The sequence below is a fragment of the Seriola lalandi genome, unplaced genomic scaffold (genome assembly GCF_002814215.2).
Source record: "Seriola lalandi dorsalis isolate HSWRI2012SDOR001 ecotype SW California unplaced genomic scaffold, Sedor1 jcf7180002054927, whole genome shotgun sequence".
NCBI lineage: Eukaryota > Metazoa > Chordata > Actinopteri > Carangiformes > Carangidae > Seriola > Seriola lalandi.
In genome coordinates, this window is record NW_019525479.1 from 61,315 (window position 1) to 84,258 (window position 22,944).

At 39.6% G+C, this 22,944-nt stretch overlaps 1 protein-coding gene across 3 annotated transcripts in view; it reads right to left on the reverse strand.

Moving 5' to 3' along the window:
• The window catches only part of acss2 (acyl-CoA synthetase short chain family member 2), a 30,452-nt gene extending 14,772 nt beyond the window's left edge, over window positions 1-15,680 (reverse strand). For all 3 annotated transcript variants that reach the window (XM_023392968.2, XM_087170058.1, XM_023392967.2), the window contains exons 1-6: window positions 14,935-15,680; window positions 12,612-12,807; window positions 3,129-3,220; window positions 2,878-2,981; window positions 2,708-2,780; window positions 440-515 (exon numbers count right to left, since the gene is read on the reverse strand). In XM_023392968.2, the coding sequence (XP_023248736.1) occupies window positions 440-515; window positions 2,708-2,780; window positions 2,878-2,981; window positions 3,129-3,220; window positions 12,612-12,807; window positions 14,935-15,061 (668 nt within the window). In that variant the 5' untranslated portion in view covers window positions 15,062-15,680. The remainder of the gene's footprint in view (window positions 1-439; window positions 516-2,707; window positions 2,781-2,877; window positions 2,982-3,128; window positions 3,221-12,611; window positions 12,808-14,934) is intronic.
• Window positions 15,681-22,944: the final 7,264 nt, after the last annotated feature.

Sequence of the window (22,944 nt, forward strand, 5' to 3'; positions counted from 1 at the left end):
AAAGCATGTTGTATTTATTAGTTTGGTATAATTTCTTTGTTCTATCTATAAACTCAGATAAACTTTGTGCTTTCCCGACCTCTCCTCTCTAGTCTCTTTTTTTTCTATTATCTGGTTGTTTATGTAAAAACTAAAGCTCAACTAAACATGTTTTCTTCTGATTAATATCATATTTAACATATTGTTAATCATACATTTAGTGTTGATACATATTCTTGCTGTAACCTTATTTTTAGACTCAGCTCTCTAGGGGAACTGTTGCTGAAGTAAATTATAAAACCAAATTTGGGTTAAAACTTTGTGGTAATGGTAACTTGGTTCACTGATGGTGAAGTGTCTGTGTGTGACCCTGCATTTCTGCTGCTGTATGTATAAACTTTGTGTGTGTGTGTGTGTGTGTGTGTGTGTGTGTGTGTGTGTGTGTGTGTGTACAGCTTACTTGTCCCTGCATTTCTGCAGTGCTTCGTCAGCTAAGAGCTTCAGGTTGATCAGCTTATCTCCTCGATAGAAACCGTCTGAACGAGTGAGAGATAAAAACAGATGAACAAAGAAACAGACTAAGAGAGACAGAGGGCGAAAGTAAAGAAGCTAAATTTAAGCTGCAGTCGTCAACAGAAGGTCTGAGAAATAATAATGCAGGACGTAGCATGGCTAGCAGGCTAACCATTAATGAAAGTGATTCTTTTATAAAACATTTTCATCTTAAATTAAGTGTTATGTGTTTTTTTTATACATCAGTCTTAAAACAACCTTCACATGATGCCACAGATATGTTTAAAGTCACTGGTCGCTGTGATCATTCCACCGGTTCGTACTGACGCTGGAGAAATCCCTAAGCTTCATATTAGCTCCAGCTGAACCTCAGGGTCCATTTATGAAGAGCATGAAGACTGCGGATTTTGTCCCCCATCTTAGACAGTGTAGTTGTGCTATAAAGATATCGCTTCATGTCCATTTGTCATGTGATTGAGTTAAAATGGGCCTATTCTTTAACAATCTATGTCTGTCCTTACAGTTACTTCCAGCCATGTTGCATCCCTCCTTTATAGGTTTAATTTTTTTTAAAAACAAGGCAATAATCAGAGTTCAATCTCAACCTCTCTCACAAACTGGGTGGACAATTGTGCAAAAGCATCTCTGCCCTTTGCTCAAATGAGCAAGAGGTAAATTTCTGTCTGTCTGAGGCATCAGAGACAGATTAATATACCTTAATGTGTGTGTTTGGTCTCCACCAGCTCCTGAGGGAAATATCTGGCTCTTTAGCTGCTAAATGCTCCACTATGTTCCCCAGCTGCTGTCTGACTGTCTGTCTGCTGGTTGCTGCAGAGCAGGTGATGGACAGTGACTTCTTCCAGCTGTAAAACTCTCCGTAGCTTCATCACTTAGAGCGACTCCCTTCACTTTGTCATTTGAATCAGCGTTAGTGTAAAATATCAGTGATGAAGGAAGCTCACACTTCTTACCTCTTCAGCTCGCCTAAGAGTGTCAGTTAAATTTCTACAGAACAAAAGTTATTATTCATGGCTATCAAGTCTGTGGATGTGAAGCTCCAGTTTACAGCCGCGCCTCAACTCCTGAGAGATAGTTTTACAAAACTTTATCTACAGTAGTAAAACTGAATGAGATCCAGCAGACATTTTCTGTATTCATACTTTTTTACAAGGTAATAAAACTCTGAGTGCTCTGTCTGTTAGGATAAAAAGACCCTGAGCTAAAGACTCTATGATCCGCTTACAGGACTTCTATGAATGAGAAAAATGTGTGTGTGTGGGTTCCAACCACAGGCCATTAACCCAGTGGATTAACAGGTTTATATCCCCAGACTCTAATCCAGATAATAAGACTTTGATTACTGGTCACAACTCAGCACCTCATCTCAGCCTGCAGCTCCTTCGGTTGCTTGTTTCAACCACTGAGCTCGACTCACTGAGACGCCGTGAGCGCCCTGTAACAGCTGAGCTGCGTCTACTGAGAGCCACTAGTTCTGCCGAGGTGCCTTCATGCAAGACACTGACCCTCTTCCTGCTTAGTCATTGGTTCTTCAAATAACAATAAAAACAGAATTATGGGTTATTTAAATGATAAAGCCGGTGTTATATTAACCTGCTGTGTTACTCAGTGTGACAGTGTGGCTCTTACTATTGAATGGGTCTTGTTGGTTTAAGCAATAAAACTAAAAATGAAACTGTATTTTACAAAAGAGCTAAAACAAGACTAGGTCAAAACCTAATATATGTCTGGATTACTTGCACATTTCTCACATATTCTTGTATTCTTTCTTTCCTCATGCGTGAAAACCTACTGGTCAAGAAACCTGATTCTCATACAAAAACCTACAGAAAGAAAACTCAAGGCAGAAAAAAGTCTGCAGAGCACTGCTTGCTGCTGCTTGTTAAGCTAATTGCTAATTGCTGTGAAGGCTGAATGGTCAGAGAACAACATTCAGAGAGAGTATGAAAAGGGGGGACATACCTTCCTCATCCACCCCTGTGGATTTTACCTCTTTGCAACAATCACTAGACACAAAACTTCTAAACACTTAAGAATCAATGTAAATGCAGCTTTTCCCATTAGTTAATTTAATGCTAATGAGATGTTTCCAGAGCTGTATTGGATTACGGGACCATCAACGCTGATTTAAAAAGAAGAATGGTATCATTAAGTGTGTGTATGTGTGTGGATTTTATTTTTTTTATGTGAAACTGACCGGCTGTGACGATCAGTGAACACTGGGAGTCCATGATCCTCTCACACAGAGACTCAGAAGAAAAACCTGCAAACTGGAAACAGCAGAACAAACGGTGTTAACATCTCAAACATCGTCATGTCACTCACAAACACACACTTCCTGTAATACACCACACACTCCTGACTCACCACTATGGAGTGAACAGCTCCGATTCGGACGCAGGCCAACATGGCTACCACCAGTTCGACCACCATGGGCATGTAAATGGACACACGGTCGCCCTTCTTCACGCCTATAGACGAGGTCAGACAGGAGCGGGATGGAGACAAAAACAGATTGTAAATGATATATCAATAGTATGGATTTAATCAGGTCGGTATCAGTGTATCAGATCAATGCACCCACAGATCCAGGTGTGTGTCAGGTGGTCATGACCTACCCTGAGACTTCAGCACGTTGGCAAATTGACAGACCCTCTGCAGCAGCTCTCTGTAGGTCACCGTCAGCTCGTCACCAGGTTCATTGCCTTCCCTGAAATACACACCCAATGAATGAAGAGTTAATTACAGTCTAGATGTCATCAGGAAGATATGGGGCCCATATAATACCTTATATTTTATGTGAGAATCTTCTATGTGTGTTTGTATAACAAAAAAAGCAATAAAGAGGTTTAATCACAAAAAAAACATTTGTCAAACAAAGAAATAAACAATATAACATGATTATTAAAAATATAACGGGTAAGTCTTTACACCACTGTATCTGTTTTTCCCCAAATTCACAAAACACTGGGCTCAAAGATAGATTATGAGGAGGCAACTGGCCAGAGTCCCACAAAGGTCTAATTGGAAAAATATGCACCACTAAAGCACAATATCAACTTTTAAGATGTGTTGTTGAAGCTGGGGCTGCAACTGGAGAAAGCATTCTCTATGCATGTTTCACTGTTCACACATATGGATTCAAAAAGCGACAGCTGATATTCACTGAGAATGAGACTTTCTGGCCTTAAGCTCCTACTTTTGAGAGGCCTTAGATTAATTGTGAATATTCATTATTTTATGTATTTATCAAAGTATGATCAAATTACTGCCATTCCTGCACAGACAAAATGTTCCAAAAATGCAAATCCACAGGTAAAAACGGCGCCCTGGAGCCTTTCTTTGTGTCCCAGGGCGACCAAGCATGTTCATCCAGCTGGGTCACTTGTGTCACTTCAACCACACGTCTCAACCACAACACAACAGTCCTAAAAATCTACACTCTTGCTGCAGCCACCTTCGGATTGGCAAAACTTCAGCCCAGTTGTGAAACCCAACTCATCTCAACTTTCCCCTTTTTCACAACAGACCATTGTCCCGGGTGTTTGAGGAACTGTGTGCTTGCAAAAGCATCATCCAAGGTCACATCCCACACACACACACACACACACACGTGCACACACGTGCTTAATTTGTAGGAGTAAGACCTTTACATTAACAACATTGTCCTGAGAACAGACAGAGAAGTGAATGAGCTGCGACAGCTCTGCCTCTCCACATTATTAAATACAGCCGTGGTCTTTAGTGAGCGTCGTCTCGCTCATCTCTCAGCATCACGACTCACACACTGACAAACAGTGAGCGACGGGAGGAGAGAGGCAGGAGGGTCCGAAGCCATGTCCCAATTCTGTACTGTGAACCAACAGTATATATAGTGACGCTGCAACTGACTGTTAGTGTTACGGTTGAGTAATTGGTTAAATAATTTTTATTACAGCCCTTGATACTGCTCCGTTATTAATTATTAATGTTCTTCTATAATGTAATTCTGTAACATGTAATTATGCAATATGTGCACAGAAAGATGTCAAATAAACGACAACAAACATGTCACTCCCAATCAAACTTCACATATGTACTTCAAATACTTTTGTTCTACTAACCGGCCTGTTGTAGTGTTGTTGAATAACATTTCTATTTATTTATTTTGCTTTTAAAATGATGTATTTTTGATTTTTCGGAAGATCTATTTTTATATGAATCTTATTACTAAATGTTGTGTAATACCAAAAGCAATTATTTATTATTATTAACTTTAGTTAGTAGTGTATATTATGGAACTAGGACACAGCTCAACAACCAAATTGAAAGTGCACCTGAGGGAAACTGGTACATTTCCTGTGGAGTTTGATTATGTTAAATTTGAATATTCTTTTTTGTTCTGAGAAACCAAAGACACATTTCTACACATGAGAACCATGAAGTTACTGCACTGACCGAGTGCAACACGAGTGGTTAACAGGATTAAAAACAACGTTAGGCCAAAAAAAAAGGCAGTCACTGATATAGGAAAGTTCTGGGTAAATATAAGGCTTTAAAACCAAGTAAAATTATTATAAAATCATTCTAAAGGCACTTTTCCACTGGTCAACTGGGTCAAATGACTCTTTATCGTTTATTTATCGGCTCCTGCTCGATTTGGAATTGATGTAAATACAACATCTGGGTGAAGACGCCAATTTTCACCCCTTTTATGTGCTGTAACGTCTTTCAGATCACACAGACACTGTAAACACACCTGTGTCCTGTCCAGCACGGTGCTGTTGAACCACAAACACCGCGGTTACACTGCGCTCCGGGGTGAAAGAGTGAGCTGCAGCCCCGAAATTATGTGTGTGTTTCTCTCCGAACAGAAAAGCAAATTCGACTGGCAGTGGAAAACGGGTCAATCGGCTTTTATTAACAGGTTTATCCGCTTGTACCTAACGTTGGTGGGAAAAGGGTATAATAATGTTGCCCAGAGGAGCAGGAACAGGACGACACAGAATGAGCTGAACTACCCTAAACTTTGTTTCTGAGAACTATTGAGTGAAACCAGTCAAGCACGATACTAAAGTTAACAGAGTTAACAGGCTTTTCTGTGACTTGTTTCACACAAAGTTCATCTAAATGAGCAGTGAAATGTAAAGTTAAAACTACTGTCAGATTCAGAAACCTCCTTTCTCTCTTTCATTGCTCAATCATTTGGCCCTGTAGCAGATAACTGTACTGCAAAAATGCACACACACACACACACACACACACACACAAACACACACACACACGCCTTGCCCTCCTCTGGCTTCCAGCCCAAAACAAAAACACTTCAACAGAAATGAAGATTGCAAAATATCTGTTTCAGCAACAGAGGGAAGATTTCTTACAGCTCACAAACTTCAGCTGAAGTCGTTAATGATCCAGAAACAAAAGCCAACACTGGTGTGTGTGTGTGTGTGTGTGGATTCCCGTAGTTTCTCAATAGTGTATACTGTAACTGCAAGTGTGTGTTTTCCAGTATAGAGTGGGCGTGTGTGTGTGTGTGTGTGTGTGTGTGTGTGTGTGTGTGTTGTAGTGGGGAAGCCTGCCTAGCTGAAAGGTCTCTGTGACCCATTTGGCACTGATGGCTGATGGGAGTTGCATTCACAGAATAACTAACGCTATGATAAAGCTCTGACCTTCATAACAATTTCCAGTGTGATATGTGAGCTGCTGTGTGTGCGCGTTCACAGTCAGGTCTGCACGTTTCCAGCCTGACTTTAGTGGAAATCATTCAGCTGTCCCAAAAGACAAAGTGAAAGTAACATGTTGGCACCACGAATGAGCAGCCAGCTATGAAGGCCAGTCTAAAGCCCAGCAGGTTAACCACGGACGGATTGTAAGACAATGGGCCACTGGGCACAGACATGTAAAAGGCCCCCGCCCCCACCCCCACTACATAAGAGGGCACAAGTCATTTTGTCTGATTTTGCATTTCGAATGTTTTCATTTCTCATCTTTGTTAGTTGTTTGTGTGTCTGAGGTAATTTTTTCATTGACTTACTTGTTTTATCTCTTGGAATTGTTTTGCATCTTTCTGAGGCCCTTTTGCATTTGTTTTTAATCTTCTTTTGTCTCTTTGGAGCCATTTTGTGTTGTTGTTGTTGTTGTTGTTGTTGTTCAGCTGTGCAGCTTATACCCTTTTCCATTTAGCTGCTGGAAACCTTGAATTCAAGTCGTGCCGGTTCTCCATAAGACAACATGGCAACATGATGGGCTCCGTTTACTATCAAGCTCAGTTCTTCATCGAACATCTGGCTGTGGCTGTTTCTTCTTGTACTATTCGAACCTGCGATCCATTTTTTCCTGATATTTTCTGGGTATCGTACACCTTTATATGGTGCTACCTTTATATTGAGATGCTGCTCAGGTAAGGGCAGTTATCTCTCACTGTAGTTTACCTGACTGGTTCAGCACAGGCCAATCAAAGTGGCCTGGGAACAGATGAAAGTGAAACCAAGTTTGGCAACGTGTAGCTGAGCCGAATGAGCCGAGTCTGACGTGTCCTGAATGGACTGTACAGAGGATAAACCCTTTTGATTTAATTAACAAAATTGCCCTTTCTCCTGGTGCAACAAGTGATAAAGATCAACGAAGACCAAAGTTGTGTCTCTGACTTCATATGCTTCACATGGTGGCTATTGATTGTATATTTTAGTCTTGTTGGAAATTTAATCGCTGTACACCCACACATGACCTCAAAATAGTCATGTCATGTTACAACTCACTCTGCTGCTGGATTGAGCCCAACACATTCAACGTTTCAGATAGGAAGACGACTGAGTGCATATGGACTTCATGTGACCTGATGAGATCAGATCATTCAGCGCCTCTCTCTCCTCCTTCCTGTCAATATTTATGTGTCATTGTGTTGTAGAGTGTAGTCAGAAAATAAACTGGATGAAAACAGTGATCTCTGCTATCAGGTCACACCCACACAGGCTGCAAATGAACCAGCTCAGATAAGAACAAACAGTCACTTCTCACAATAATTCAATACTTCGCACTTCCTGTGCAGAGCTGAGACAATTAAGTGGTGAGTAATTTGATAATCAGTTAATCATTTCAGTTCAGAATATTCTGTGATGTCAACTTTTAAAATGTGAGGTTTTGCTGTTTTTTTTTTGTATACGACATTAAACTGAATATCTGTGAATTTTTAAATATAAATGATTAATTGATAATGAAAATAATTGTTAGCTGCAGCTCCACTTCTGTGCACCGCACATTATAACAAACTACTTTTTCAAAATATATTTGACTTTATTGATGCTTTATTTCCTGTTCTATTATCGACTTCTACACATGTTCACAAACATTTCCAACGAAGGTCACTGGCCATGTTTCTCGGCCGAGGCCAGAGCGATAACAGCACATACAGTGTCGAGCTCCAGCACACACACCTATAAATACACAAAAGTAAAACCTGTTTTCAACACTGTGGGTTTAAATGTCAGGGACCAGCGTGGACAACTCCCACTGTCAGAGAAACACTTTCTTTTAAGACGAGATAGAGTGTGAGGACATGGAGATGAAAAAAGACGAGCATGTTAAAAGGATGGAACAAAATGAAAAGAATAAATAAATGAAGCATCTATGAGAGAGCACTTATTGTCCCTCCAGCTGAAAGGAGGGACTTTCTACTGCTAAAAGTTAAAGCTATGCCTCCTGTAATTAATCTAAAACAACATTTTGATCAGTCACAGAAGCTTTCAGAGGCCAATCTGCACATTAAATTCCCCCAAAACAAGGTCAGCCAAGACTTGTTGGCAGCTGTCCCTTTCAGTAAACAGGGAGAAGGTAATCCACTTTCTTACTACATGTGAGCAAGGACATGAGATAACAACCACTCAGAATATAAATGATTTATCTCCCAATTTATTCTCTTAACTTTTTCACTTCAAAAAGGTAAGAAAACTCCAGATGGAGGACCAGTGTTCAGAGACGCCACACGATCGAGAAAATTACAATATGAAGTCAAATGAAGGCCGTTTATTCCTGAAACTTCACTTGATGAAACAATTAATCAGTGGGTTGGTCAACAGAAAGTTAAAGGTCCCATATTTTTTCCTGTGTTATATTTGAAGTGTTGATCCATAAGAAGATATATTTGTGGTTTTAAGAACCAAAAACAATCTCAATTTAGTTTTACATCTCCTCCCTCTCTCAAAAGGTCGGTGAGCCAATCAGAAGAGAGGAGGCTCTGAGCCTCTCTTCTGATTGGCTGACTGTGTTCTGAGTGATCGAATAAAAATATTTTTCACTTCTTTCTTATATCTTAAAAACCAAATGATTAAATCAGTCAAACAAGAAAATATTCAGCAGATTGGTATAATGAAAAAAATCATTAATTGCTAATCATTAAAAAATTACTCTTTTTAAAACTTAAAGACTCAACTATCCGAAAGTACCAAATGTTTTTATGTCCGTAGCAGGTAAATCACCAATACATTGTAGCAATTCATAAACCAAAAATAGGATCTGGATCATTACTGATTGATCTGTTGATTATTTTCTCAATTAATTGATAAAAAAGACGGTTATTTTTCACAGGCCAAGGTGACTTCTCCTAATGTCTTTTTTCCTATTAATGATATTTAACTCATTACCATACATGACAAAATAAAAGCATCAATACTCACATTTGACAGACTGAAATGACTGAAAAAATATTACTTTCAACAAGTAATTGATTATCAAAATAGATGCCAATTAATTTTCCGATGCCAACTAATTTATAAAATTGACTATTTGTTGCAGCTCTTTATTCTGAGCTGTCTTCTTTTACCTGTAGCCTCTATTACTATTAATATCTTATATAACTTCGACCTAAAGTAAAGATTTGTGGATTCATCAGAAAATGTTGTTTCTGGCTTCTTTAATGTGAAGGTTTGATAGTAAAACGAGTATTTCAGGGGTATAACTGCAACCTTATAGACTAATCAATCGAATTAAGAGAAAATAATCTGCAAATTTATCAGTAATGAAAATAATTGTCAGGTGAATAATAACTAACTTTGGACTAAACTTTCAGAGGTTTTTCCTGCAGATAAAAGTCATCTCATCTGTTTCTATAATCATATCGACGGACCCACTCTCTGATATCACTGTTACACTCAATCACACTTTCCTCCTCATCCTCTCCCTGAATAACCCTGGTTTAAAAGCCCTGTGTGGTCCGACTGCGTTCGTCTCTGTGGCTTCACCGCTCAGGACATATGAGGACACATCAGTGACCGGAGGCAAGTGACACAAAGAGGGAGAGGAGAGCAAAAGTGACAGAGAGGCTTCAGAGAAAGAACTCAGGAGAAGAGAAGAGAGGCTTTCAGGACAAAGAGGAACAAGCGCAGCGTTTTCATTAAAGAAAGTCAGAGTCAAGAGAAGAGGAAATAAAAAGAGATGGAGGGTGAAATGAGCAGGTATGTGTCTGTAAAGAAATAAGAAATAGACGACAATGTTGCAGATGTGTGGACAGAGGACAAAATAAAGTCTTTACATAACTTTACCCCGCAGACCACTGATGCAACAGCAACTGATTGTCCTCCTAATAACAAGCTGCTTCATGTCGTATTGAAAACTCTCAGCTGAAGCTGACATATACTGCATACTGGTTTTCCAGTTACTATGATTCATTTGGGCATCAGGATGTCAATTTAAATCGATTAGTTCATAATGACATTATCAATTTTTCAATGCAGAAGAGGAGGACGTGCGATGTAACTGTCATGTTGCGCCACTAGGTGGTGCTTCTTACCGTTTCCTGATATGGTGCTACATGTGTTAGCACAAAAAAAACAAATTACCTCCTTCTTATCAAAAGGAGGAAATAAGCAACTTCCTGTGCTTCACTGCGCACACATCGTGTTGATGAACACTGCAGCGTGACGTTGTGAAAACTCCATGTGTTGCTATCTATCGCTATCTGAGGCTCATGCTAACGTCAAACTGGACTGGATAAAAGTTTGGCAATACTGATTATGTATTTATGCAATACCGATATTTGGTGCGACAGTATTAAAGACAGTAGTTAAAGAGTCAACAAAGTAAGCTGCAGTAAACAAAGTATAAGTCTCTCCTGTCATGCAGATAAGGTTTGTGTATTACCTTAAATAAAACCAGTAAAATCAGAGTGTGCTTTAGGGAGACTAGGGAAACCTGTTTTTATGTTTGACAACATTAGACGTTATTTACAGCTGAAGGCTGCAGCTCTTCTGATGCTCGGAGCATGTGTTTACTCTGTTTGGAGCTGGAGCTTAAAATGAAGTCACTATTTCATGTTTCTTAATTTATAATTCAAGCTTGCTGTTTACTTAACCACGAAGTGTGCAGCAAACACAGGTCACGTCTGTAGTTAATGGTTTTGTTATGGAAAAAAACCACTGCATTTTATAAACTGTGCGACATGCGACCCAGTTTATGACAATTGTGAACATAAAGTAATTAAAGGTTATGTCTTTTACTTTACCCTCTTTACTCTTTACTTTTGGTGGTTGAGCTGTGTCTCTCCTCGCTCCCAGGTTACAGAAAAAAACTGTTTTAATTAGACCTAATTTTCCTCTCAGACATTTTATTGATGCTCATCATTGTTTTGATTTTTCCGGAGGCTTTTATTCACTTTTATTTTCTTTATTTCATGTATTTATTCAAATGTAACTTTGTGGCCTGTTTTTAAAAGTGCTGCATGAGTAAGATTTTATACATTAGCATTGATATTTATGTGGAAAATGAGCAAAGACTGAAGAGGAGATAGAGGAGTGTGAAAGATGGAGACAAAAGAAAAGAAAGAGCAGAAAGAGAGGAAGTGTGTGAGAAAGAAAGAAAGACAAAGGAGAGGGGATGACTGCAGCTCCATTCATAAGATCAGTTGGCATTCAATCCTGTCATTGTGTTCACAGGGGCGACCCCCACCCCCCTATTAAGAGCCTACACACACACACACACACACACACACACACTAAAGTCAGAAAATACAAACGCCAACTCCTACAACACAAGGTGATATTAAAAAATTAACCTGAGAAAGAGCAGCAAATCTTTTGTCTGAGAAACGGGAAAATTGATTTTCTCCTGATAACTGATGTAGAGTTACAATTAAATCACTTTTGTAAATGGTTGTTGCACTAATTGTGTTGATGGTTTTCTTTGTCGTGCTGCAGGCAACCTGCGTCTGCAGCAGAGAGCAGGTAACCAGAGCAGGCTCGCTAACCTGTGTGGGCACCCTGTGGAGTTCTGACCAATGGCAGCACAGCGGAGAATTGGTTTCATGGACCCGTCTGAGCACGCACACGATGATGGCGGTGACGTGATGGTGTCGCACTATAAACCTGATCTATACATGCCGGGAGATGCAGCAATGTGCCAGTAAAAGGCAGTGAATAAAAAAAACGGTTGGCAAGTAGACATGGATGTAAACTATCAATCAATCAATCAATCAATCAATCAATCAATCAATCAATCAATCAGCTTTAAAAATGTTTTATAGAAAAAGACAGAAGTGAATTTAACATGTTTGTTAAACCTCACACTGTGTTTTGCTGAGTTTACACTGATGTAAACTTAAACTCTGTTGAATGTTTACACAGAAACTCGACAGAAAACCTTCCCTTGATCTCTGTGCTCTTCTTTGTAGCATGTGACAACTTCATTGGCCTCCTTATGTTGTTTGTCTGGTATTTACTGTTATAACTCTGTTTCTGTGTTGCCTCCTTGGCCATGACTCTCCTGAAAACTATTTTGATCTCACTGTGTTTTTTACCTCGCTGCATAAAGGGATGGAAAAGAAGAAACACTCTGGTCAGAATAACTCATGAACTTGCTGCACCAGAGAAGAAACGCTGAGGGCAAAACATCAGCACTCGCATCCTATTACATTTAATTAACGGTGGGAGTCATAATCATAATTGCAGACATACGCAACCAAATTAAAGAACGGAAACACACTCCAATGCACCTCACATCATCAGCCATAAAACCGCAGACACAGCTTCATAACTACAGACGCACTGCAGTGCTGACCACTACAAGGCTACCAAGTGTTTCACCACAGGACCGGAGATGAGAGAGAGAAAACACACACTCATACTTACCAGTAGAAGGCCACTTTATCGCCGAGTTTCTTCTCATGGACGTTGCGGTCGAGGAGGTTGTAGCTGATGTTGGTGGAGGCACCTTCCATGCACTTGACGAAGATTTCTCCTTTGGTCACATCAAAGTTGTAGTCGAGGAACTGACCCGTGTGTTTGGTCTTCCAGAAGAAATCTTTGGCGATGTCTCCCCAGAAATCTGCAGCACAGAGAGAGACGGGTCAGTTGATCAATCACACACAGTCATTTCAAAAAAATGATCTGCAAGAGCTGCTTACAAATAAAAAAAAAAGGCAAATGGCGGCATTTCCGCAACTATCGACAGTCTGCAGATAAATGTGTGAGTCCTGTTCCTGCATTTAGTCGCATGCATGAACTTTGATGTGATTAATGGATGGTGTCAAAATCAACAGGAGAGGAAATTATCTTATGTTGCAAATCACAGTTTGCATGTTGCAAGATGCAGCTGGTGAAACAGACCAGAAGGAACAACAGTTACCACAGTTTTTTTTAAGAAAGATTTCTTTTGACTTAATCATTGAATCTTTTGACCAAAGAAAAAAAGAACATTCTCTTTGCATTTGAGAAGTTATAACCAGCAAATAATTAAAAGGGGTATATTTCATTGATTATCAAAATGGTTTCTGTTGATTAACTCTTCAGTCAACTGACTCATCTTTTCTAGCTCACCATTAACACTACGGCTGCAACTAATTTTATTTCATGTTTTATTTTTTACTGATTATTTTCTCAGTCATTCAATTAATCAGTTAAAGCTCCAGAAAATGGTGAACATTTTTCATCAGTTTCCCAATGTCCTCTAATTTTTTTTCTTGAAAAATTACAATTATGGGTTAAGGTTTAAGGTTATATTACATATTATATCATCCAAATATATTCATAATTACTGATGCTTTAAAAGCAACATTGTTCTGTTGTAGCTGGTTGAGGTTGAGCTGCAGGACTTCAGTGGTCATGCTCCGACTTTCTGAGCCCATAAACTTTGGAGCAATTTCATAAAGTGACTGTAAATAATTAACGTCCGTCTTTCAAGGTACAACTACAACAACAGCTGGTTTAACTGCCAACATTGTGATGATATGTGTTGTAATTTAAGGCGTTTATCATTAACTTACACAACTGTAAAAATCACAGTAGCCCAACTTTATTACTTCACCATTATACAACTCTACAGGATGTATATGTCATTATTAAACTCCAGCATGGAGCCCATCATCGGACAGAGAGCCACTGAGCCTGAATCCAGTTTCCTCCTGCTGCACAAACTTGTTTGACAGCCTCTCCTTTACTCTGACGTACTTTACACACCCTCAACCGCTCCTCCTTCACAAGGAAGCAACCTGAGCTGCTTCTTTGACCAACAATGGCTCTACAGATACAGCATCCCCCTTCTCCCCTCCTGCCTGACGAGGTTGGTATAGGCTTGTTCCAACCAAAGGCCACGACAGAGCTGCTTCCTCATTACCAAAGAGGTCATTAAGTACAGTCAGTCTGCAGATAACACTGAGTTAAATGTAGATCCTGTTCACACCTGGCATTGAGAGACCACCTATGATCAGATCCCATTTCCTGCTCTTTATGCAAATACAGACGTACAGCATAATTTCTGGCACATTACGTTGCTGCAACTCTGTCTCTTTTAATCAAATACATGGGCTTTAACACTGTCACGGAGTCAGTTGCTGCCTTTAAACTGCATGTGACAGACAGTGATGGAGGAAGCATTCAGATCTTTTGCCACAAAAATAATCTGCTACAACTGACTGAACTGTCCTGAACTTAAAATGTTAAAATTAGTACAATCAGGAAAAAGCAGCTAAATTAAATGTACCAAACGCAGAGGAATGTCCCCCTTGAGTGTTGTAACATTACACATCACATTTTACAATAATTATTACTGCTGCTGCTTTAATGTAAAAGCAGCATTTGGTTAAGGTGCAATTTCATATAATGCTGCAACTAATGATTATTTTCATTATGGATTAATCTCCTATTGAAAATAAATGAAAGATCATCACATGGGAGAAGCCGATGTGAATGAATGAATCAATTTATCAACTTTTAGATTTTAGTTTTACTTGTAAATACTGTAAACATCACAACCCAAGTTCGTTTTAGAGTTTGTAAAAATCTTAATTTGTGAAGTAACCAGTCAGTCAATCGGTCCGATAAATTAAGTGGAGCAGAAATATAAAGTGGGATGAAGAGAAAATACTCAAGTTCAACTACCTCAGGTTTGCACTTGAGCAAATGCGCAGGTGTCCTCCTCTTTACTCCACTGACAGACACTTGAACTGTGACTTACCATCTGGATTCTCTATAGATTTCTCGTAGAGCTCTTTGTATTTCTCAAAGCTGGGGATGTGAGCCTGCTTCTTCAGGTCCTCAGACCCGTGGAAGACGTCTTCCTTCGGGGGTTTGTCTGGAATCATCTCTGAAACGTTTTGTGTCGGACCACACTTCACTACCGGACGGATTCCGTCTATTACACGGACAGATGCTCTCACAGATAATCGCTATCAGCACCGGAGGACCCGCAAGGAGGCTGCACAACCCCCTCCCCCTATGAGCAGCACTATGAATCAATGCAGCTACGGGGTTAGCAGGATGCTAGCAAAGTTCATTCAGACTTCCTTGTTTAGCGGAGTGATTTTTGTTGCTTTTTTGGGTCGATCTTTGCCTGCAAAAGCCGAGGATGGCGCAGACGCGTGCAGCTGCGTTTGTTAAGTAAAGTCCAGGTCAGTTCTGGTGCAGCTCCGGGTGAATCTCTTCGCTCCTGGTGGTAAAGTCCTGCACACACGGACAAGATGAGGGGTGCCCCGCCAAGCTAACAGGCTAAGCTAGCTCACTTCAGCAGCAGAAGAGGAAAACGAGGGAGATGCACTTGAGCGCCGAGACGAGCCCCGCTGTTTTAGCTCTATGGATTTAGTCCGTCTTCAATAGTCACATTTAAAACTTGTTTCCAGTCAGCAGAGTATGTTTCATGCTGCCCGGGAAGGCGGAGGACGACTGTTTTTGTCCCAGCTCTGACACTTCGCTGCTTCTTCTTCTTCTCCAGTCTTTTTCTGAGCTCGACTCTGTTTGGTCCTGACCAGCAGCCAATCAGAGCTCACGATGCATTTACATACTCCTGGAAAGCTCATAATTCAGAGCACTATCAGTAGTAAATGCGACCCCTTGTTGCATTCAAGTGGTTGTCGTAAATGTTTAAAGCATACCACAAAATAATTTTTTTTTTCTGACGGCAGAACTTGTTATTTTGTGAAACTAAAATATGAAAGAATAAGGAGGAGGACCAAAAGTTATTCTTAAAACAGTTCAGGCAGCAGCACACCTCCAAATATCTCCAGTCTTAATACAGGACAAAAAGTTATAATTAAAAGTTCTACAGATTCGTTGGATGTTTTTTCAAACAAAAGGACTTGAAGTTTTCTACTTCAAAATCTGTGACTCTCTTAACTTATTTTTTAGAAACATAAATTAAACTGTCAACATTGTGATGACAGTCTCAGTGTTGTCCAACACTGTCCTCTATGGACATGATTGTGTTTTACACCTGTAGTTGAAAAGGGAAGAAGACCATTTATTTATTAAAAGAAAACAAACACTGAAAAAAAGCATAAAACATTAAAAAAAAATTTTTTTAAATACATAATAAATCTTTTCATTTTCAATTGTATTGAAACATGCCCATCTACCACTAATTAGAGCACTTTAAAAAGAAAAAGACACCTATCCATCCCTCAGCCAAAACCCAACACACACACGCGCGCGCGCGCGCGCACGCACACACACACACCGCACGCGCGCGCGCACACACACACACACACACACATTAAAACACTTTACATTCAAAGGCGTTATCATAAATATCAATATTATTTAGAAAAGTGTGACCAATTTAGCCTGAGCAAACAAAAAAATTAGCTGGTGGTGGACGACCTTAATATCAATATTATAATAATATAATATAATAATACTTTATAAACAGCATGGTTTCCTCGCATGTCTTCGGTGCTCAAGCCCTAAATATCCTTATGTTTAGACTACAGTCTATTGTTGTTGTGTGTATCCGTCTATCTATAACTGTGATCAGCGGCATGAAGGATGGCAGTGAAATTTGGTCTGACAAACAACAGGTGGCAGTAACATTCAACTTTGGAAGGAAACACACTTCCGACAGCAGCAAAACCTGCTGAAGAGAAATGAAAGCAGCCAGTTAAAGACAAAATGAAGTAGCCTACTGTATTAGGAAAGGAGGAAAAATACTACTAATAATCAATGAATCCTGGGTAAAAAGAGCAAATGTCCCTTTAGCACTGCTAAAGTCAAGACAGTCAAATGTGATAGAAAACAATAAAACTGTTTCTTTTTGTTATTTTTCATTCACACTTTCATACAGAAAATAAGAAAAATAAATATTATACACTAAAAATTGGTGGGGGCAAGGGGGTCTACTGGTGTTCACCTTTCTTGTCTGACCCCTGTTGACTATATAAACCTTACATATGACAGTGATGTAAAACAGGAAATACAAAAATATAAGTAAAGTAAAAAGAAAAGTCTTAATACAACAACAAATGAATATAGATAGGAGTAGCCATGTTTCTGCCTTTTTCCTATTACAGGGAATTCTGTGCAGAACTGAAGCAGTGACAGTCCAGAGGCTCGCGCTCTTTTCTGATGTCACAGCGCTGGACCGCTGAAGGTCAAAGGTCAAACACAGGCTCGGACTGAAGGATCATGTGTGACTCACAAGGCTCCTTTGTTCTCTTTGTGTTTAATCATGTTCCTCCTCATTCGCTGCATGTTCCAGTGAAATTATTACACTCAGTATCGTTTAAAACACAGAGGGGCAGATTAATTACAAATACTTGAAATATAAACAAATAAAATCTGTTACTAGCAGTAGCTTCTTTCCACTGGTGGAAATGAACCAAGTACATTTATCAAGTAGTTTATCTATGTACAGTTTTGAGGTACTTGTACTTTATTTAGGTATATCAAAATTATGATATTTTATACTTTTACTCTATGACATTTTACATTTTTACTTGCCTATATTTATTTTACTTAGACCCGCTCTGGTTGGAGTTGTGTTTTTACTGTATGTGAAGTCATCATGTCATAAGAATTATTTATTATATTATTAATAAAGTTGGAAAATGTCCCGAAACAACATTAAAACATTAAAGGTTATGTTACATTAAAAGAAAGTACAAATGTCAGATGTATAATAATCTATATCTCTGATTGGGTAGTCATTGTCTAATCAAACATGCATGAGTAGGAGGACATCTCTGTAAAGCACTTTGGTCAACACCTGCTGTTTTTTAAATGTGCTTTATAAATAAACTGGACTTGACTCTTTGATTCATAGGTTTGAACTTAAAAGATCGTGTCAAGACAAACAACAACACGCCTCCGCCAGTGTGGAAATATTGTTTTATTGTCCGTATGAAACTTGATTCAAGAAAATCGAGTTTAGCAGAATATAACAAACACATCAAAGTCCAGCAGAGAGAAGAGAGGGAGGCCTAGACAGAGAGGAGAGACCAACAGTGTACACACACATCTGCACTGACTGTTGAGGGGAAAGGTCAGAGGTCAGACACCGTCGCCTTTTAAAGCCATTATCTCACACACACACACACACACACACACCTGCTTGACGTTCCAGGTCTTCAGCCGAGCTGTCATCAAACAGAGACATTTAAATCGTGATTTAAATCAGTCAGTAGGCCTCATCATGACGACCGTGTGTTCCCATAGCAACCACGAACTCCGTGAGTGAGTGTGTGAGTGAAAAAGAAACTTGTACCAATTTAATACCAAACAACACACACAAAGTCCTTCTCAGTTAACACTTACAATAACACACTTTACTACTATCATTAAACCAGACAGGAGTCAACACACTATGTGAAATACTTTCTACTACTTCTCTGGAAAAACAGGCCATTGTCAAAACCTCAAAAACAAAAATCTCATTATGTTACAGATCAGACTGGAGAAGAAGCTGGAGCCATGAGAGTGAGTATCATGGCTCATTAGACACAGGCTGTCAGGGAGTCGGTGGAGGGAGGAGGTTACATTGGCACTGTAAAGAGGCCACTGTGTAAAGGGGGGGACATCCACTCCCCTCTGACATTGCATAACAGAAACCGCTCATCTACACTGTGTCCTGCAGTGTGCGTCTGTCCTCAGTCTGCTACGATTTGTCTCGGCATTAACCCACCAAAGAAACATGAACTGGTTTCCCCCACAACTGTCTCACTATCAGGAAAAATAACTTCAATAACTATTGAATGTGGAGTTTTGACACAAAACTTTAACAGGTCAAATCTGTCCTGAGCTGCTGCTGCATCCACCTCAGAGAACCAGATGGGTGGAGTTTAACATATATAAGTCAGATTTTCAATGGCTTGGTTGTGCTTCAGCTTTCAGTGTACATATTACGCTGGCACAGCTGAAACAGTCAGTTAATTGATTGATAAAAGTTTAATCAGCAGCTATTTTGATAATTGATTAATGGTTTGACTCATTGTCCGAGCAAACCTGCCGAGCATTTGCTGGTTGCAGCAACTAATCACTCACTCTGAATGACTTTCTGATCTGGGCATTTGTAACAGTTTATAGATGAAACAATCGATTCATTTAGAAAATAAACTCAAAGATCTTAGCTTAAGGTGTTTTCCCTGGCACAGTCTGCACAATAGTGGGTTTTAGTTACAAAACATTTTCTTTGCACAAACTTAATCCTGACAGTGAGGAGATTTTTTAGGGGAAACTCTGCACATCATCTCCGGTGACCGTTTGCTGTTGTGTTGTCTCTGTACTTCAGCACATTAGATCTGAAAGTGAAGAATGACTTATATTCTGACTTTCAGCTTCAATTTGATGCAGAGTTTAGATTGATATCAGAGGAGCAGCAGGAGAATTACAAATCTGTTTCATGCACAGCTCCAAGAATGTGTTGGAAAAATTCATCGAAATAAAATCATGATATCCTCTCAATGTAAGACTGACACACGCTCTAGGTCCCATATTATATAAAAGGTAGATGTCCATGTGTTCTTTGATTATAAAGCACGTCTAGGTTCTATATTAATACTGTGAAAGTATCAATGCTCTCAGTCCACAGAGAAATGCACAGAGCCTGTATTCAGAAACTGAGCCTTAAAATGAGCCATCATGATGTCACAACAAAGCAGTCACCGCTCTCTGCCATGCCCCGCCCACCTGGACCTACCATCCAACCTCGCAGGATTTGGTTTCTCTGAGTGTTTACCTGAAATCTGCTTTATTTTTATTGGATCACTCAGAAATCTGTCAGCCAATCAAAAGAGAGCCTCAGAGCCTCCTCTCTTCTGATCGGCTAAACAGCAGGGAGCCAGCTTCCTGTCTTCAGCAGTGAAACATGATCACATGAACTGAAGAAGTGACAGACTCTGATAATCTGCTTGGTGGACTTGTCTACATAATTATTTTCCAGCTGTATTCTCCATAAAATTGGGGGACTGTGAGTAGACACGTCCTTCGCTGTTCAACAAATACAGACGTGGAAACTGTCAAATTAAAGCTGAAAGTCAGTCAGCACTTTAACCTCACACTCACCAGCCGGTGTGCTGCAGTACGCAGATTAAAGAACAAAAAAAACATAAGCTACTGCAGTTGCACATCACTACAAGTTTGACTGTGCTTAGAAAAAACAAACTTCAATTCACTCTTTGGAGTGTCGAAAAAGACATTCTGAGAAATGATTTGGAAGTTAGTGGTAAAAGTGGAGATGTGTTTGAGTATCAAGGAAACTAACAGAAAATATATATTTAAAAAAAGAAAGAAAAAAAAAAGAATCAGCCCAAGCACCCTGATTCTGTGCAACATTCAATCTTCCTGATGGAAGTGTTTGTTAAAGGCTCCGTCACATCATGCAGCTACAACATTTCAATACTAAACTGATCCGTTTATCCAAAGATGCACATGCTCAACTCAGCACCCAAAGCCAATTGATCTTTAATTTAATTCTACAGAAAATCATTTTGTACGTCTGCAGCTGTGATGAAAGTCTACATTTATATCACTGTGGAAACAAACAGGTGGCAAGAAACAAAAACAAATAACTCACCAGAAATCCTTCAAATTAAATTCCACTAGCATCACACATCGTGAACATATTTGTTATGTTTGTTTGCTTTATGAGCATCTGATGGAAGACAGGCTGGTCTGCTGCACCCTGACACATCTGAGATTTTGTCCAAAACACCTCCAACATTGTTTATTTCCAGGACACATTAAAAATATGACTGTAACAGTACAAACATTTACCCAAAACAGCAGAGACTTACATTAACGTAAAATAAAAAATATCTGCTTATGAAAAAAAAAAAAAAAAAGTATATTTATGAATAAGGCCATTGATAAAGTTATGTATTCGAACAAGATACTGTTAACAGGGTTTGTGTGAAATCAACACTACACATCTTACATAGTACAGTGGGAGAAACTGGTCTCAAATTAGATCAATAACAATATTAGTATTAAAATTGGTCAATCAGGGCGTGGAAATACAAAAACAAGGGTAAAAACACTTGTCACTGTTGCTAGTTGCTAGTTACTAGTGTTGCAAGTGTTAGTTTTTAGTTTCATATTGATCCCACATCAAAGTTTCATCGATCTGCCTGATGACACGGCCGGGAGAAGCACATACAGCTCAGCCGGGCAGATTCCAGATGATGGTCTCGACTGTGGCGGGCTACATGTGGTGAGCACACCGATCAGCCACAGTCAGAGCTCACAGTGTTTGTAATGTTGGCTGGGGGCTGATTAAAGGCCACTGGTATAAAACAGTGCATCTGCCCTAAAACAGACTTTCAAAAAGAAAAGTAACAAAAAAAAAACAAAACAAACAACAACAACAAAAAGAAAAACGTACAAAACAATCACTGTTGATCGTGCAGTCTTTTTTTTTTTTTTTTTTTTTACTAAACACTGGCATGTTGATCAAAAGACGGCCGTCTGCAAAAGCTTTAAACGTCATCATCTCACATCGAGCGGAGGAGTAAGCCACTTTCCTGGTATTAAATAATTGCACGTTTACGAAGCGCGAAATGTGAACACCAAGGGTGAGTGGGAGCGAGTGGGTGGCAAAAAGACAGCTGATCTGCTACAGGAAAACAGCAGCCACGTTTTCATTAAACAAAACCCCTTTTTTTTCCTCTGTTGAGGTGGCCGGAAAAACAAGTTTCTGCACACAAGTAAAACTTTCCAACAGAGTGATCATTTAGTGAGCGTGAGAAAACAAATATATATATATATTAAAAAAAAAAGGTGACAGGGTAAACCAGACAAACGAAGAAGAAAAAAAATGGAGTGGGAAGAAAAATGTGATAAAACAGTAGCATCAATTTACAAAAAGCTGAACAGGACAAAATCAAAATGGTGTCCTTGGTGGCGACAATTTGTGTGTGAAAAAAAAAAAAAAAAAAAAAAAAGGCCAAGAGAAGACCCGGCTGCTGCCTTGTCCCAGACTAAAGCCTGAGCCCTTCAGCGTCAGCGCGTGTGGTCTACCGGGCGCTAACTCCTCATTTCATATAGCTAACAAACTAATCCTCTACATCTGAAGTTAGCTGTGTTTCTGAAAGCCTGCTGCCTGGGTCAAATTCAATTTTTACCATTTCAAATTGGGACCAGTCAGCAAAAAACAATATAAACTACACCTCAGATTTGGTTCAAAATGCTGCAAAACTAAGTCTTCTAGTCGGGAATGTGTGTGTTTTTTCCTGCTTTTCTTTCCAGCAGATCAAAAATCGGTGTCAACAGCAGAGGCACCAAACAAAAAAACAAACCGTCAGGGTTAGTTTGGGACAAAGTTATTGGTGAACTGACAGCCGGGTCTTCAGAGGAGGTTCGTCACGTTTTGATTTGTTTCAAATTGATTTTTTTTTTCTTTTCTTTTTTTAAACACATACAACCACACACACACACACACACACACATACACACATACACACACACATATACACATACAGAACATCACCGTGTTTTTCACACTGAAGTCCATTACAAAAACCAGATTTACACTGCACGATCTGGTTTTGGGAAGGCTTGGGATTACAGGTGAGGGTGGGAACTGGGGTTCTCGCAGACTGACGGGTGTGTAAAGAGAAGAGGCAGTGACCGAGGCTTTGTCGATTATTCGTAGAGGATGTTTCGGGAAGAGGAGGAGTGGATCTGTACGGTTACGGCGGCTGAAGGCTAGAGGAAGAAGTCCAGCAGGTCGGGATTCGGGTTCAGGAAAGGTGGTGGTGAGGGG